The sequence below is a fragment of the Budorcas taxicolor genome, chromosome 11, assembly GCF_023091745.1.
Source record: "Budorcas taxicolor isolate Tak-1 chromosome 11, Takin1.1, whole genome shotgun sequence".
NCBI lineage: Eukaryota > Metazoa > Chordata > Mammalia > Artiodactyla > Bovidae > Budorcas > Budorcas taxicolor.
Window position 1 is genome coordinate 10,628,480 of NC_068920.1, and position 15,668 is coordinate 10,644,147.

At 46.0% G+C, this 15,668-nt stretch overlaps 1 protein-coding gene across 12 annotated transcripts in view; it reads left to right on the forward strand.

Annotated features, from left to right (window-relative positions):
* Window positions 1–15,668, forward strand: part of PRPF4B (pre-mRNA processing factor 4B) — a 63,725-nt gene that overhangs the window by 13,466 nt on the left and 34,591 nt on the right. For 2 of the 12 annotated variants that reach the window (XM_052649796.1, XM_052649798.1), the window contains 9 exons: window positions 330–403; window positions 1,402–1,492; window positions 2,045–2,192; window positions 3,324–3,461; window positions 4,077–4,230; window positions 6,734–6,848; window positions 7,410–7,561; window positions 8,603–8,689; window positions 9,362–13,817. In XM_052649796.1, the coding sequence (XP_052505756.1) occupies window positions 330–403; window positions 1,402–1,492; window positions 2,045–2,192; window positions 3,324–3,461; window positions 4,077–4,230; window positions 6,734–6,848; window positions 7,410–7,561; window positions 8,603–8,689; window positions 9,362–9,565 (1,163 nt within the window). In that variant the 3' untranslated portion in view covers window positions 9,566–13,817. Of the gene's footprint in view, window positions 1–329; window positions 404–1,401; window positions 1,493–2,044; window positions 2,193–3,323; window positions 3,462–4,076; window positions 4,231–6,733; window positions 6,849–7,409; window positions 7,562–8,602; window positions 8,690–9,361; window positions 13,818–15,668 lie in introns of those variants that run through there. The other 10 variants (XR_008200197.1, XR_008200198.1, XR_008200199.1 and 7 more) reach the window with 10 other exon arrangements.

Consider the following 15,668-nt stretch of genomic DNA (forward strand, 5'->3'; position numbering starts at 1 on the left):
GACTCCAGTCTCCTGCACTGGCAGGTGGTTGCTTCAACCACTGAGCCACCTGGCAAGCCCAGTTGTTGCTTAGTTATTAGCATATTAGTTCAGTGTTAGTGAAAGTATCGATACTAGGTTTTTTAATTTTCTGGAATGCATTCTCAGTAAAAAGTGGATAGCTTTGTATATCTTGTGTTATGAAGTGATACTAAGTTGGGTTTTAATGAAACACTGATACACAAGAGGAAAAAGCCTGGATTGCTGTTTGTGATTCTCCATTGATTGATTCTTTGTGTTGCGGTTTGTATCTCTCCATTTTCCAAATACTGATGCTGATTTCCATTCAGGCTCATCTCAGAAGAAGCTGTTGGCACCTGATATGTTTACAGAATCTGATGATATGTTTGCTGCCTATTTTGATGTGAGTATTTTTAGTTATAAAAATATAACTGTTAAGTACATATAGCAAATATGTATTTGGATGGTATGTACATACCTAGTGAGAAAAAAAGAATCAGGGCTTCATAAAAGTTAAATACAAAATGACTTAAATGTGTAGTTATTTTCTTTTTAAACAGCTCCTTTCTTGGATTTACAGATGTCTGTGTCTGTTGTGGTTAGCGGGGGACCAGGTGACATGAGTAATTTTCAGGCCTTCAACTCAGGGCTTCTATATTGTAGGTGATTGGAAACTTAGGATTTGGAGCTTAATGGAATACATTGAAGAACTGGGAATGTTGTAAGGACTGGGTTAAGAAATTTTTTCTTTTAAGCATTTTATCAGTTTTTTTCCTTGAGAAATGGTCTCAAAAGCAGCAGACCATTTCCATCATAAACTTAGGAGGTGTGAGAAACATGGAGGCTTTGGTCGGGGCAGTGGGGTGCATGCACGCACGCAGCGAGCACACGGCGGGGGATTAAAGTGGACGGGGGAGCAGTGGGTCCAGGACCCTGAGGACACCAGCGGCCGGCGTCGGCAGCAGTCGCGTCTACAGTGTGAGCCACGCTCACGGGCAGTGGGTTAGGAGAGGATGAGGTGATCTGAGGAAGCTTCATTTGCCTGGGTGTGAAGGGTTTTCCGGGTGTCCTGGAGAGTGATGCGTAAGGAAAAGGTCTTCAGAAGTACCAGGTACTCTTGCAGTGCAGCCAGTGACATTTCATATGGAGATGGGAAGAGACACGGGGTGTTACATGAATGGGGCGGTAGAAGAAACGTGAAGGCAATGTTAACTTTTTCCCTGAGCATCACTGTGATACGAGGGACTTAGGAATCACGTTTCTGTTGTGTTGCATTTGAGTGAGTCATGGTGAGAGTTTATTTAACTTGGCATGAAATCTTCCTGTCAGAGTTTAAAGGAAGTGCTTTAAATGTCTGCCTAAATTGGGCATAAGTAGCTCATGTTACTCCCTTAATTTCAGAGTGCGCGTCTGCGGGCTGCTGGCATTGGAAAAGATTTCAAAGAAAATCCCAACCTCAGGGATAACTGGACTGATGCTGAAGGCTATTACCGTAAGTTCACAGTCCTTGCTCGTTTCAGAGTTTATCGTAGTACTTTGTAAAGTTGTGTGGCTCGAGGCCTTCCCACTTGGGAGGACTCTGGAGGTCACACCCCAGTGCCATCACTCGAGCGTGCGGCTCCGCTAGCAGCTGCATGTGCCCGTACCGCCGCCCAGAAGCCCTGCAGACTGAAGTGCAGCGAGACCTGACGTGCACCTTAAATCTGCTCAGTTACTTGCAGGCCTCAGGTAATCCTCCGGAGGGGGCAGTGCCAGCCACGCCAGACTGCAGCAACCACGGCACTGCCCCCTCGGGGTTCGGGGCGTCAGCAGTTGCCGGAGGTGCTCCCTGAACTTCTGTAATGCTTGGAGGCCTGCGGCTTTGAGCATGTAGTGTGGAGGCAAGGCCCTGGGACTCTGGTGTCCAGGAAGCCCAGCACGCCGGAGGGATTGGGCACGCTATTAACATGCTGTGTTCCCTGCCTCTTGACTTCTGATGTGTCTCAAGGTTCTGTTCATTAATGTATCCTGGTCAGAATTCTGATGTTTCAGTTTACCTTTTTAGGTGTGAACATAGGTGAAGTTTTGGATAAGCGTTACAACGTGTATGGCTACACGGGTCAAGGTGTGTTCAGTAACGTGGTCCGAGCCAGGGATAACGCGAGGGCCAACCAGGAGGTGGCCGTGAAGATCATCAGAAACAACGAGCTCATGTGAGTTCAGGGAGCTGCGAAACCAGCTCAACACAGGCGTTCACAAACAAGCGTGTTTTTAAACAGTGACAGCAGTCTGTGTAGGACAGCTTGGGGCTTATAAAGCAGCAGAGCAGCTCTTTGTGGGTATTTAATTTATAGTCACGTGTTACATGTGACACATCGAAACTGTCGACTGATTGCATTCGGTTCGAAGGGTCGTGTTGCTTAGCCGTCACCGAGCATGACGCCTGCCAAAGGTGACAGTTCAGGTCTAGGAGTGCGTTGTATCATTTACCTGCTGCCTTTTCTCTTTACGAGCAGTGAGGTCATTGCCATACTGCTTTAACACAATCTATGCCACACACTGGAGAAGGCGGTGGCACCCCACTCCAGTACTCTTGCCTGGAAAATCCCATGGATGGAGGAGCCTGGTAGGCTGTGGTCCATGGAGTCTAAGAGTCGGACACGAGTGAGTGACTTCACTTTCACTTTTCACTTTAATGCATCGGAGAAGGAAATGACAACCCACTCCAGTGTTCTTGCCTGGAGAATCCCTGGGACGGTGGAGCCTGGTGGGCTGCCATCTGTGGGGTCGCATGGAGTCGGACACGACTGAGGTGGCTTAGCAGCAGCAGCATGCCACACACTGAGCTGCGTTAAAATCAATTTAGCGTTGGTTTAGAAGCACTAGAAAGAAGTGTCTAGTTTATGCTGAGGTCCTGGGCTGTCCTGGGCTTAGAAGGTTAGTTTGATGGAAATCCTCAACTTCTGTATTATAGACACTAGCTTTAAAATATGGCCTATTGTCAAATTGTAACTAGAATCTTGGAGGATGATATTTACATCGAGGTGTCTTGGGATAAAATGTGCCAGATTGATTTCCCTCCAAGCAAGGTGGGTCTGTTACTCGGAGTTTCTGTTCTGTTCACTGATTATTTTGGAAATTAGCTCCATGAAAACAGTATTTGGCCAAGTGGGAAGTATTGCGTGAATGACATGGAGACTTGTCCTTCCTCAGCAGATGGTTTATTAACACTTTAAAAAAACCTAACACATCGCTAAATAAACACACAAAGTAAATGCACATTATTCACTTTCCCTGAAGTTTTGGTGTATCTAGCTTTGATCTAGTTTTCTTTTTCATTTCAGGCAAAAAACTGGCCTAAAAGAATTAGAATTCTTGAAAAAACTTAATGATGCTGATCCTGATGACAAGTTCCATTGCTTGCGACTCTTCAGACATTTTTATCACAAACAGCATCTGTGTCTGGTGTTTGAGCCTCTAAGGTATGATGCCTGAACCTGGACGTCATGACCCTGAAAACTAGGCTTCCCCATCTTGCCATCCTCAGTTCAGACAAATACTGTGACCAGTTTTCTGGGTGTTTGATGTTTTTTTCCAGTTGGCTGTGGCTTTTGTCTTTTAACTGTTGGTGAAAAGTTAGCTCCTTGACAGTTGTTAATGTGTAGACAGTGGTTGGCCGTGTGCCACACACCCACCTTGTGTGGCCTTGAGCTCAGCAGAGAGTTCCCTGAAAGTTAGATACTCCAAGGAAAGATTAAGCCAGGATGAGCAGGAATGGGAGTCATGGAGTAGGAATATGATTTCAAGCTTCAAATCCATGTCTTCGTGTTTCTGCCCATTCTAGGTCAGTGGGAATTTTACCCCTGTGTATCTTCCCTCCTCTTCATTTTGGAAACTGTGTTGTGTAGACACGGTTCATACGCTCTTGTTTCAGTGTGGAATAATGTATCAGACATTTGGGCAGTGGGTGGGAGGATTCCTGAACAGTATTGTATTTCGTACTCTAAATTGATTTTTCTTCATGCTTGAAAATGTTTTTGCTTTTTAAAATTTTCATTTTTCATTTTAACTTCTGATTTTTGTTTCTTTCCTAAAAGTATGAATTTACGAGAGGTGTTAAAAAAATACGGTAAGGATGTTGGCCTTCATATTAAGGCTGTCCGATCCTATAGTCAGCAGTTGTTCTTGGCTCTGAAACTCCTTAAAAGATGCAATATCCTCCATGCAGATATCAAGCCAGACAATATCCTGGTAAGTCAAACGATCAGACAGCCTTGTTCGTCCATACAGTTCTTCTGTAACGTGATTACCACTATGTCCTAGAAATTACATCTTCCAAGAGTCATCCCGTGTATTAATTACCCATTACGAATGGCTTTACCAGTTTTCCACTCTGGAAATTGGGCCATGAAGTGTTACAGCGAAATGTGTGGAGAGAGAGGCAGGAGGCTGCTGTCCCAGACGTCTCCGGTTGATGGATGGGTTTCGCGTCCGCCGGACGCTGAGAGCTCTTGGATGCGCGATGGCGGGCTTCCTCTGGTGTCTGAGCAGCAGTGCTGCAGGTGGGGCCTGCTGTGGAAAGGCGTGCTCACCAAAGGAAGGCAGCCCTTGGTTCTCTAGTTTCGTGCAATGAGGGAGTCGCCCTCTCTGAAGTGGATGCGCGGCGCTGAGTGTAGGACGCCCAGGAATCATCTCCGTCCTTTGTTCTTTGCTCTGTGGCCGCTGTGGCTTCGGGGGCCACGCCCTGGGAAGCCCAGGCGTGGTTGGGCCTGGTGTGGAAGGTGTGTCTCTCCCAGTGCGTGGCTTTGGTGTGGTCAGGTTTCCCAGTGTGTGTGTCTGAAGCCTCATCCCAGTGGGGCGGCTGGTCCGCACACACCTCTCCCGCCCCAGCCCGTCCTCTGCCCTGGTCATGCTGTCCAGAGCCGAGGGCGTGTTCACGGGCGGGGAGTGCTTAAAGAAAGACCCCTTTAAAGTGTGTTTCAAACTCCTTATCAGTAGCTTAGAGCTTGGTTCGGATTTCCGTTTTTCTTCTTAAATATCTTAGACTATTTCCTTCCAGACTACCACATTGTTGAGGTGTTCCGTTTTGTTAGGTTTGGTCTGAGTATGTAAGGTATTGCATTTCTAAGGTAACTTGGGGCTTGAGGCGATGAGTATTCTCAGTGAAATGGTAGGTACAGTATGAGTTGTAGTCTTGCCTAATCAATTTCATAATTGTCTTTTACCCCAATTTTCTTTTTTTGAATTACAAAGTACACTGTCCATACCAAAGAATGTATGAACTATGTGTCGGTCAAAAGTAATCACCCAGTGAACAGCCTCTCTGTAACCACTTGGAGGTTAAATAATAAGACATTTACCATTGTCTCAGGACCGCTTGCCTTTAAAACTTCATTTATCTTTGATTTGGTGCTTAACTAGTATAGGTTTTCACGTGGATTTCAGACAGTTTGGCATTCTTCCTAAGAAAAATAAGTATCAGAGACCACGTGGAGTTGCTTGTTAATGAAAACCCCAAGCTTTTAGCCCAGCATTTCAACTGTCAGTCTGACAGAGTAGTGTACTAGGCTCCCTGAGGGCCAGTGGATGAGGGCTGCCCGGGTGTGGATCCCCAGCTGCTGGTGAAGGCCCTCCGTCCACCCAGCATCCCGTGAAAATGGCCCTGGGGTTTTTGTCAGTGACTGTTGAAACTGTATCCGTAAGTCGCTGAATGCAGTTTATGTTAAAGAACGTTGAAGCACTTTGCATTTGAAGATCTCTTTTTCCCCCGACTTCCCCAGGTGAAGCCTGGTGCTTGACCGTTTCTGTTGCTCTCGGTTCTGTGGACGTCACCTGTAGTGGGCCAGTCCACACTGACCAGGCTCTACAATAGCCTGGGAATGGCCCGGGGCTGTTTGTTTAAAGTGCTGGGTTTCTGTGGGGTGGGAACAAGAGGCCAAGTTCAAGTCCCAACTCGGAATTTGTGTGTGTCTCTTTTGAAGGGGGGAAGGGACTCTGGAATGTGACTTATCTCCACTTGTTAACCCCGAACATGCTTCTGACTCAGGATGGCAGCAGGCATGGGAGCACCTCCAGCCTTTCTCAGCAGATGTCACTGTTACTGTGTATGTGGAAGTATTTGCAAAGGGAAGAGAAACGATGACTAATAGTGTTCACGTTTATCAGTTTGGCCAAATGTATTTAACATTTTCTTGACTAATACTTGCTTTATACTTAAGGGATTTTAATTTTTTTGAGACTTGAGTGCTAAATTTGGGATGGCCTAACAGCTTCCGATGGAGAATGTCTCTATTCTGTTTCTGTCCAAATTTAATCTGAGCCCTTCTGCTTTCATTGCCGTCATAATTTTCTGGCAAATGAGAGTTAAGTCCGCTCTCTTCAATGACCGTCTTCATGTTCCTTTAAGTAATAACTTGACTGAGATTGGGTTTTCTGGGGGGTTTTAGAAGATACTTTGCTTCAGTGCTTTCTCTCACTACTCCAACCTTTTCTAAATAGCATTGGTTAGAATCAGATTCACTTGGTATTATCCCTTATTTCCTCGTTGAAGAAAGTTATTTCGCTAATTAGAATACTATAGCTCTTAATTATTCATAATTAGGAAATTGAATTATAAAATAATTAGGAAAGGAATTTTTAAATGAGTGACTTTGTTCTCAGTATTGGAAATAACTTCTCAAAGCCAATTATTTTTATGATAATGTCTTAATTATTTCTGGCCTGAGTCAAACTTCCCCGATAAACTGTTTTGCAGGTTAATGAATCAAAAACTATATTAAAGCTCTGCGACTTTGGGTCAGCCTCACATGTTGCGGATAATGACATAACGCCTTACCTTGTCAGTAGATTTTACCGCGCTCCTGAGATCAGTAAGTTTCCTCCAGTGCTCCTTGGCCTGGGCCATCGTGGGCGGTGGGAGCACCCGGTTCACTGAGTACCGTTTCCTGCCGCACTTGAGCAGCCGCTCAAGTCATTGCTAAGGAGAGCAGCCCTGCGTCCTCCTCAGGTGGGGTGATGGTAGTTGGTTGTGGCAGGAGTCGCAAACGGGCATGGAAGGCCTTGGATTTAGAAGATGCCGCATTACTCCGGGCTGGTCGCCACGTCCTGTTCACGGCTTGTCTGCACCTGTGCGGTTTCTCCTCTTTGGCCTTGGCTGAGGCCGGTTAGCTGCTCCACAAAAGGGGAAATGAGAAGGTAGAAGAAACACATGCTTTTCCTACCTCTTCAGTTCCTCCCCAGGCCCTCATCTGTTAAGGTTTTTAAGAGTCTCTGTTAAGAAATAGTGGGAGTGAACGTGAAACTAATGCTGAAGTGTGAACTATTGAGATAATGGTTATATCGTCCGAGTTAAATTAATGCTCCTGTTGATGGAAATAAATAGTAGTTGGTTGATAGTATCATTGTATATTAAAACTGTATTATGTTTTCAGTTATAGGTAAAAGCTATGACTATGGTATAGATATGTGGTCTGTAGGTTGCACCTTATATGAACTCTATACTGGAAAAATTTTATTTCCCGGCAAAACCAATAACCATATGTTGAAGCTCGCCATGGATCTCAAAGGAAAGATGCCAAATAAGGTAGGATGTTTGGGTGAGCTCCTTTTTAAGGTCTTAGCCCTACCATCCTGTAGATTCGTGGGTGGCTGACGCTCACCCCGGTGAGAGTACACGTTTCTGAGCAGCAGGTAGCTGGCTACTCTGATTCCTTAGGTGTTTCTGGTGCTTAAATTACTGGGTCTAAGCAGCCAAGAGCTCTCAGGACAGAATGGGAGAATCCCATCTTTTCCTATCTGAAGTCTGTCCTTGTGCATTTCTTTCCCCTCCTGAATTGAGCAGCAGGGTGTGTAGGGTGGGGCTGTGTTGGGGGGAGAGGACGTGGCTGTTCCACATCTCCACAGCCTTCCCTTGTCCCGCTGACTGCCCCTGGGTGACACACCCCCACCCTGGTGACTGTGCGGCGAGAACCAGATGCTGGTAGGTTAGACGGAGTCAGAGGAAGGACCTGGTCATCGGGGAACCGTGGGGGGCTGTCGGAAGCGGGACTCAAGGGCACTCGTCTTACTGAAGGTTGGACACTGCTGGGCAAAGAAAAAGGTGCCAAGAAAAGTCACATGAAATGACATCTTTTTAGGTTCTGCTCAAATTCTCTTGTGTTGAACTTGTTTAGACTAAGACAGAAATTAGTTATGTTGGGTCTTGCTTTAATGGTGTCATTTCAGGGCTGTGACTAGAACAACGTTTCTCCGTGTCCTGCGGTTTCTTAAACTACCAGGAGACAAGGCCCCGCTTGTGTAATGTTTTCCTGTCTAAGAGCAGCTGGTTTAAGTCTTCGTTTAGTCTTCAGTTTGAATAATGAAAGTACAACTTGATATTGTAATGGGTTTATTTAACTCACTGCCTGGGAAAATTAATTTCATGTTATTAAGTAGTTTTAGGTACAACATTTACATTTTTTCCAGATGTGTTACTTTCTCAAGAGCAGGGAATCTGAGCTCATTTTCAAATAAGTAAGCAAACCCAGAGAGACTAAATAGTAAAATTTGTGTGACATACATTAGGTTATCGGTAGATCAGACTGTTTTGTAAGAGCTCAAAATCCAACTTATGTTTTATTGCCAGATGATTCGGAAAGGCGTATTTAAAGACCAACATTTTGATCAAAACCTCAACTTCATGTACATAGAAGTTGATAAAGTGACCGAGAGGGTAAGTGTCTTTCAGGTGTGCCACATTAGATGGTGACCTTATAGCTCACGGATGGATTGGGTGTTGGATGGTCGAGGAGCTATGAATATTTCAAAACACATCTATTCCTGTTCCTGTTGGCCAATTTCTGAATAAGACACATCAGGTGATGAAAAGGTGTAAAAAAAGTTTGCCTAGCATGAGTTTATTTTACCGTATTTAGGCCTTTTTCTCTTTCCTTGGATCACTTTCTTGGTCTGGCTTCGCATTCAGCTTCCTTGCTGCTTCCAGATCTAAAAACAAATCTGATCGTGTTCCTCTCCCTGATTAGAAATTCTTCCCTGGCGCCTCTTACCTGTAAAACACTGTACTTAACTCCTCAGAAAGCCTGCTGTCCCCGGCGGGGGACGTCCCCCTTCTTGCGACTCCATGGACCAGCCACTCCGCGCCTGGCGGTAGGCCAGTGGGCGAGCGCTGTTGCAGACCCCATGCCTGTGTTCCCTCACGAGCTGTGATTTTGAATTCTCATAGAATTCCTTTCTGTTCTTCCTCTGACCTTTTTATAAAATTACAGAATCACATTTAAAAAAGCCATCATGGCTAACTTGGGGTTGACCTTTTTTCATTTAAGTTTTTAGGTTATATGTGTCTAGTAATTTATTTAGAGATACACATTTAAAAAATTATTTGTAGGAGAAAGTTACTGTCATGAGCACCATTAATCCAACTAAGGACCTGTTGGCTGACTTGATTGGGTGCCAGCGACTTCCTGAAGACCAACGTAAAAAAGTACACCAGCTGAAGGACTTGTTGGACCAGATCCTAATGTTGGACCCAGCTAAACGGATTAGCATCAACCAGGCCCTGCAGCATGCCTTCATCCAGGAGAAGATTTAACTGAGATGAAGACGCTCCGAGGGTTTGAGTAATTAGATGCAAAGACTGAAGAAACCTCACAGCAGTTTGTTAATGTATATAAGCTGATAAGTATTTCTCCAGCAGATTTGAGGAAGCATGATATATTTGAATTAACACCAAGGGTGATATTTCTTTTAGAAATGTTAGTTACTCTGTTTTGTGTCTTGTGTGAAATCTCACTGTAGAACTGTTTTAATCGCCAAGACTGCACAGAATTCCAGTGCTAATGTAAATGGTTGCAGTTCACATAAAAGACAGAAGCATCTGCTATAAAATGAGTAGTGAGATGGGTGGTTGATTTATTTTAGCAAACTTGGCTTCATTTTGGTCCTCAGATAAAAAGGCCAGCATAAATGCTGTTTATATTCACGTTTCCCTAGGTGTGTGTGTGCAGGCCACAGCGGCATGCCCTGGGTGTAGTCAGTGCCGAAGGGGCCTGTTCCTTCTTGAGCCTGCCTGCAGGGACGGCCTCCTCTTTTAAAGCAGGTTGTGTACAGCATTCAGTACACTGAAGGTAAGCTGAACCATCAACATCACCGGTGTGTAAGATGTTATTTTCCTGGAAGAGTTGACAAATGAGGGACGTTAGCGTTGTGGCAGAATTCCCCGCATGTGTGAGAGCTGCTCTTGTTTTATTTTTTGGCATCACAGCTGTGGAGTAGTTACAGTTTCCGTTCCATTCATCACATTTGCGATTTGAAGAGAATGTGCTTGATGGATAGAGCGCCTTCAGTGTACTGTTTCTTAGTAACCCATTTTTTTAAATCAACTTGCTATAGACTTTATACACATTTTGTTAAATGCAGTTCCTAGTGACAGAAACAGTGCGTAGTTCCCTTTACTGATAACAAATGTTGAGGCCTGATTCTGGAAGTCCTCATATTTAAAAGTTAGATAGACAACGTAATGAAATTTTTAACTATTTGTATGTCATTTTGAAAGTGTATGCTTTACGGTAAAAAGTGTTTTGCATTTGTTCACTGTTTTCATTCTTTGTGATCATGTTGTCTTTCAATACAGGCATAAACCTTCCACTCTTGAACAAAGCAGCTGCTTTTTAAAAGCGGTAATTGCTTCCTTACCTTTTATTTCTTCTGTAAAGTGAACTTTCCTGTAAGGGTGTGGCTTACAGTGCTGTCCACTGCATACCCAGTCGGCCTCACTTGCCGTGAAGTGGGGATTGCTCTGCTGCACGCGGCGTGGGCCGTGCAGGCTTCTGTGTGTTCCCAGTATGCATTGCTAGGTAATAAAGTCTTTTGTGAACAAGGCATTGGCAGCCATTTTTAACAGTTTTTGTCTTCAGTGCTGGTAAGTCAGGTAAACCACGTAGAATGAAAAGCAACCTTGCGTTTCTTCCTTTAATTCTTTACCTGAAGGAATTACTCGTTAGAGGTGTAAGCTAACCAGAAATGTGTAATTTTATTAATAATTAGGAGCCTAATTGTTTCATCAAAAAATTCTAACAGTATTGTCAGCTTTCAGTGTAGTGAGGTAGTTCCTGTAGGTCGTGGGGTAGAGTCCAGGATTTAACTAATATTTCTGCTGTTTTCTCACTTTTCCTTCTGATGGTGCGGAAAGAGAAAAGGAGACGGGGCACAGGCCACTCACCGCCTTCTCCAGGGTCTGATTTGCTGAGACACCAGCTGCACCTTCTTAACAAGGTTATTTCTGACAGCATGTGTAGATAAACATTTAGCAACGGTTTAAATCAAAATCATGTCAATCAGTTTGGTTTTGCAACGCAAAGGAATTAGTAACCTTTTTTAACATGGTAGCAGAGAATTTTCAGAAATGTAATCTTTTCTGGTTGGGTGGTAAAATGAATGCTTATCTCCCTGAGGAGTGTGGAAAATAATCAGATTTTTAGAGGTTAACATAATATTTTAAAATTGTAAATGGGATTTTTTTATTCACCCAGGCACCTAATTACAACAAGCATGCACATTTTGGTGCATTCGAGAATGGAAAATCAGAGTAGCAGCATCCTTCTGGTGGGTTTTGCTCCATTTAAAGGCATGAAATGACCTGCAGCCAGGAAGGTGCAGATGCTATCCTAGGCCAGCTCTGACTGTGTGCCCCCCCTCCTTGTGGTGTAGCCGTGAACCGACGTGAACGCCAGGCGTGCTCGTCCTCAGGCGGTGAGGCCTTGTAAGCAAGGCTCACAGGTGCAGCTCTCCTGCCTGAACTAAGCATAGCAGCTTCCCGCCACGTTAGCTCTGGCGGCCACTTACCTGCTGCACAGTGGAGCGTTTCCCGCTGATTGTCACTCACAGTAGTTACATTTGTATGTTTCTGGTGATTTTTCATGGCTTCCTTTTGTATACTTATTTAAGTAAGTTAACCTCCACTAGAAACAGTTCATCTTATGCCTTCAAAACTGCTGCGCGTTCTTTAAAAAGCAAACGAAGTCGCTTGTTGCCTGTTCTTTGTGTTGTAGGTGCAGCTCAGTGGAAGATGATGGCTCCAGAAGACATGAGCCAGGGCTCTGTCCCATAGAGGTCTAAGAACAAAGAGCCTCCATCTAACCTCTGTCTGGTGTTTCAGTTTCAGCATGACGGTTGAGGGTGCATCGCCCTTTGGTACTGAGAGTGGTGCTCCCGTGTTCATTGTAAAGTGCTCACTCATCACGCTTCCTGCCCCTGCCCCTTCCCTCCCCCGGAGTGCAGAGAGGAGTCAGACCCAGCAGTGTTAGCCGTGTGGTCGGGGAGATCCCGCGTAGCGCATAGCTGTCAGAATCGGTCCCGGCGGACTACTAGAAAAACCACAGCCACCAAGAGCATCCATCCCGAGGCAGTTTTCCGCCACAGGGGTCGTGTCGTCTTGGCTGATCGATGCCCAGGGATAGGAACAAGCCCTCAGCGCTGGCTCAGCTCCCGGGGCGCCCACCTCTGCGGCTCACCCCTGCGGGGTCTGCCCAGCCAGTGGTGTCGTGGTCTTAGAATAGGCCACGTGCCGAGCACAGCCGTGGTCCTGAGGGGAGTGAGGGGGCGCCCCCTAGGTCTCCGGGGCTGCGGACTCAGCACGGCTCCGTTTGCCTCCGTGAGCGGTCTTGATTCTCGCGCACGGAGTGGTATTGGAGCCCGTGGTCTCTGAGGCAGAGACCTGGAGCTCTGTGAGCCTGCAGGGTGGGGCCAGGTGGCGGGCGGTCCCCAGCAGGTGGGCGTGCCCAGCGGGCAGGCGGTCCCCAGCAGGTGGGCGTGCCCAGCGGGCAGGCGGTCCCCAGCAGGCGGGCAGTGCCTAGGCCGGCCACTCTGCCATTTCTCTCAGGAAGGTTTTGCTTTATTTCACTTTGTGGCAAAAATGGCATCAAGTGATTGTGAGACTTGAGGGTCTGTAAGTCCTAGAACGTGACCCACAGAGCGTAGTTTTCTTTGTAGTTGGAGTGGTTGAGCCTACACATCTTAGGATCATTCTTCGGGTAGACCTGTTGTCCTCCAAGGTTAAATAAACCTTAAGACCCTCCCAGCATGAGTTCACCCTCCGTTCTTATTAATAGCACCCTACTCCTTTATTCCCCAGTGCCTGTTTCATTACACTCTTTTTGTGTTTAAAAACCACTTTCTTTAATCACTGTAACTACCACCTCCTTTCCCTAAGACATACTCGGGACATGTCTTTGGTATGTGGTGGAGGCAGTGAGACATGACTTGTAGTCCTCGGGTGCACGCCGCCGCCTCTCCACCTGTAGTTTATCGTGGTTTCATAGTGGAACTCTTGCTAGCTGGGGAGAAAGAGAATCTCTGCAACAGGAATCCCATGTCTTCAGATGCAGGCCAAGCAGTTAAGGAATTCCCTTCTAAATACTGAGATAGGAAAGAAGCCAGATGGCCAACGTACAGTCACTTTGTTAGTTAGGGCAGCGTTAGAAATTGAGCTTCCTAAAGTGTTTTCTTTTTCATAGCATATTAGTTCAGATGTGAATTTTTATAAAGTGTTCACTACAAATTCATTTGTTTTTTATGTCAATTAATGTGCACCAAATTGAGTTTTAAAATGCTTTCCAGTTACTTTGATAGAGTTCATCATCGTGGCATCTTTTTCTTCTTCCACGTGTAGGGTAAGGGACTGTTCTTCTGAAGAATCTTTCCATTTAGTGATCAAGATACGGAAGCTGACCTCTGAAAATACTCAATATGTATCCTAATTATTCCCAGTGTCCTTTGAGTTGTAACTTGCATTTCAGCAGCAATGTTCCTAATTGACCTACTAGGAAAATGTAATAAACACGCCTCTTGTTACCCTGCTGCCTCGTGATGTCTTACTGCCTGTGTTTCGTGTCTGACGTGTAAAGTGAGGAACACTGTTTCTCACCTGCTGTCTCCCACTGATCTTCGTAGACCTGCTTGTCACAGAACCCCAGCGACATTCCTGTCTCCCGCTCCTTGCTTCCGAAAGACAGGCTTCACGTTCTTACTGCACACCGCGTCCCCGGTGCCTGTGCCTCTGAGAAGCGGGAATGTGGATGGTCTGTCATGAACTTAGCACAGGGCACCCTCTCTGCCCTCCGTGTCCCTCCTGCTCTCCTTGATACGTACCCTGAATTTGCCAGGCTCTTGATTATATGAGAGAAAAGGTTTCCTACTCACTTTACCGATTAGGTAAGGGAAGAACAGAGAGGTCAAGGAACCTGCCTGAGGAGTCAGAACTGTTAGCGGAGCCTGGGTCCCCGTGCAGACGGCTGGCAGCGGGGCCGGTGCTCGCAGCTGCTGCGGGAACGTCACAGGCCTGTGTGGAGGCCGAACTCCACATCTTAGCTAGAGACCCTAAAGGGTGTGTGCAGCGTGCCAGGCAACAACGAGGACACAGCATTGAATGGGACACACGCTCCCCGAAGGGTTTATGAATGAAGATGAGATCTCAGCGCTGAAGGTGAGGGCCTGCCTGGGATGCAAGCAGGTGAAGGTCGAAATGAGATGGAGAGCGCGCTGGTGTGTAGGTTCAGGACGCAGAGCTGTAGGAAAGAAGGATGCGCCGGTGGGGAACCGGGTCGGAATTGAGTTAAAGCACAGGCCCATTTCTGTGAAAATCGGTGGAAAGGCTGTTAACACCGTTTGGCTAATGAGCCTCATTGTGTGGGATTCAAGTAAGAGTCTATTATAAGGGATCCTGAACAATTAAGTTTATTTTTTTTATTGCTGTTGTAAGGGTCCAGAACTTCCTTTGAAATTAACCTAAAAACTAAGCATACCCTGGCCCCTGCCTCTTTAAGTACTATTTGCATCGTGTTCTTTTCCTAATGATGATGGAGGAAACAAACGACAGCTGCCTCTTCAACGTTGATTTGAATCGCCCTTTAATCTCCACTCCAGCATGCCACCTTAGTGGGGAGATAATACGCAAAAACTTAATAGTGACTGCCTTTGTGGGAGGGGGTTGGGGGTAGGAAGGCTTTTCTAGTTTTCCTTTCCTAGGTGATGTCTGAAGTGTTAATTTGAATTCACCAACCATCCACTAAAACCAAAGCCCACTACCCCTTTAAATACCCAGACTCTGGTCCAGGTGGGCTGCACCAGTCCTCTCACTTTGTATAGCGTTTTCCAACTGTTCTAAGAGCCACCTGCATCAAACTCACCTGGGATGCTGTGTTCACAGAGTGGAGCCCTGGGCCCCTCCCAAAGACCCTGTTTCCTCAGGGCTCCAAGAGAAACCAGGACTGTCTTGTTTGCCTGATTCTCAAGTGCAGAAAAGGATGTCAGTTACGCCCATGTGCAAAATCGCTTCAGTCGTGTCCGACTCTGCACCCTATGGACCGTAGCCCGCCAGGCTCCTCTGTCCTTGGAATTCTCCAGGCAAGAATATTGACTGGAGTGAGTTGCCATTTCCTTCTCCAAGGGATCTTCCCTGCCCAGGGATCAAACCCGTGTTTCTTAAGTCTTCTGCGTTGGCAGGCAGGTTCTTACCACTGCACCACCTGGCTAATTACATCATTTTTTGCCTTGTTTGCCAGGTGATGAGTTAAGTTTCAGCTGTTTTGAGTTTCAACTAACTACCCAGGGTTAAGACTCCAGCAGTAGTCTTGGGGAGACATTTGGGCCATTCTGTGATCAGTGACCTTTCTCCGTTTCCCTTCAACATCCTAAAG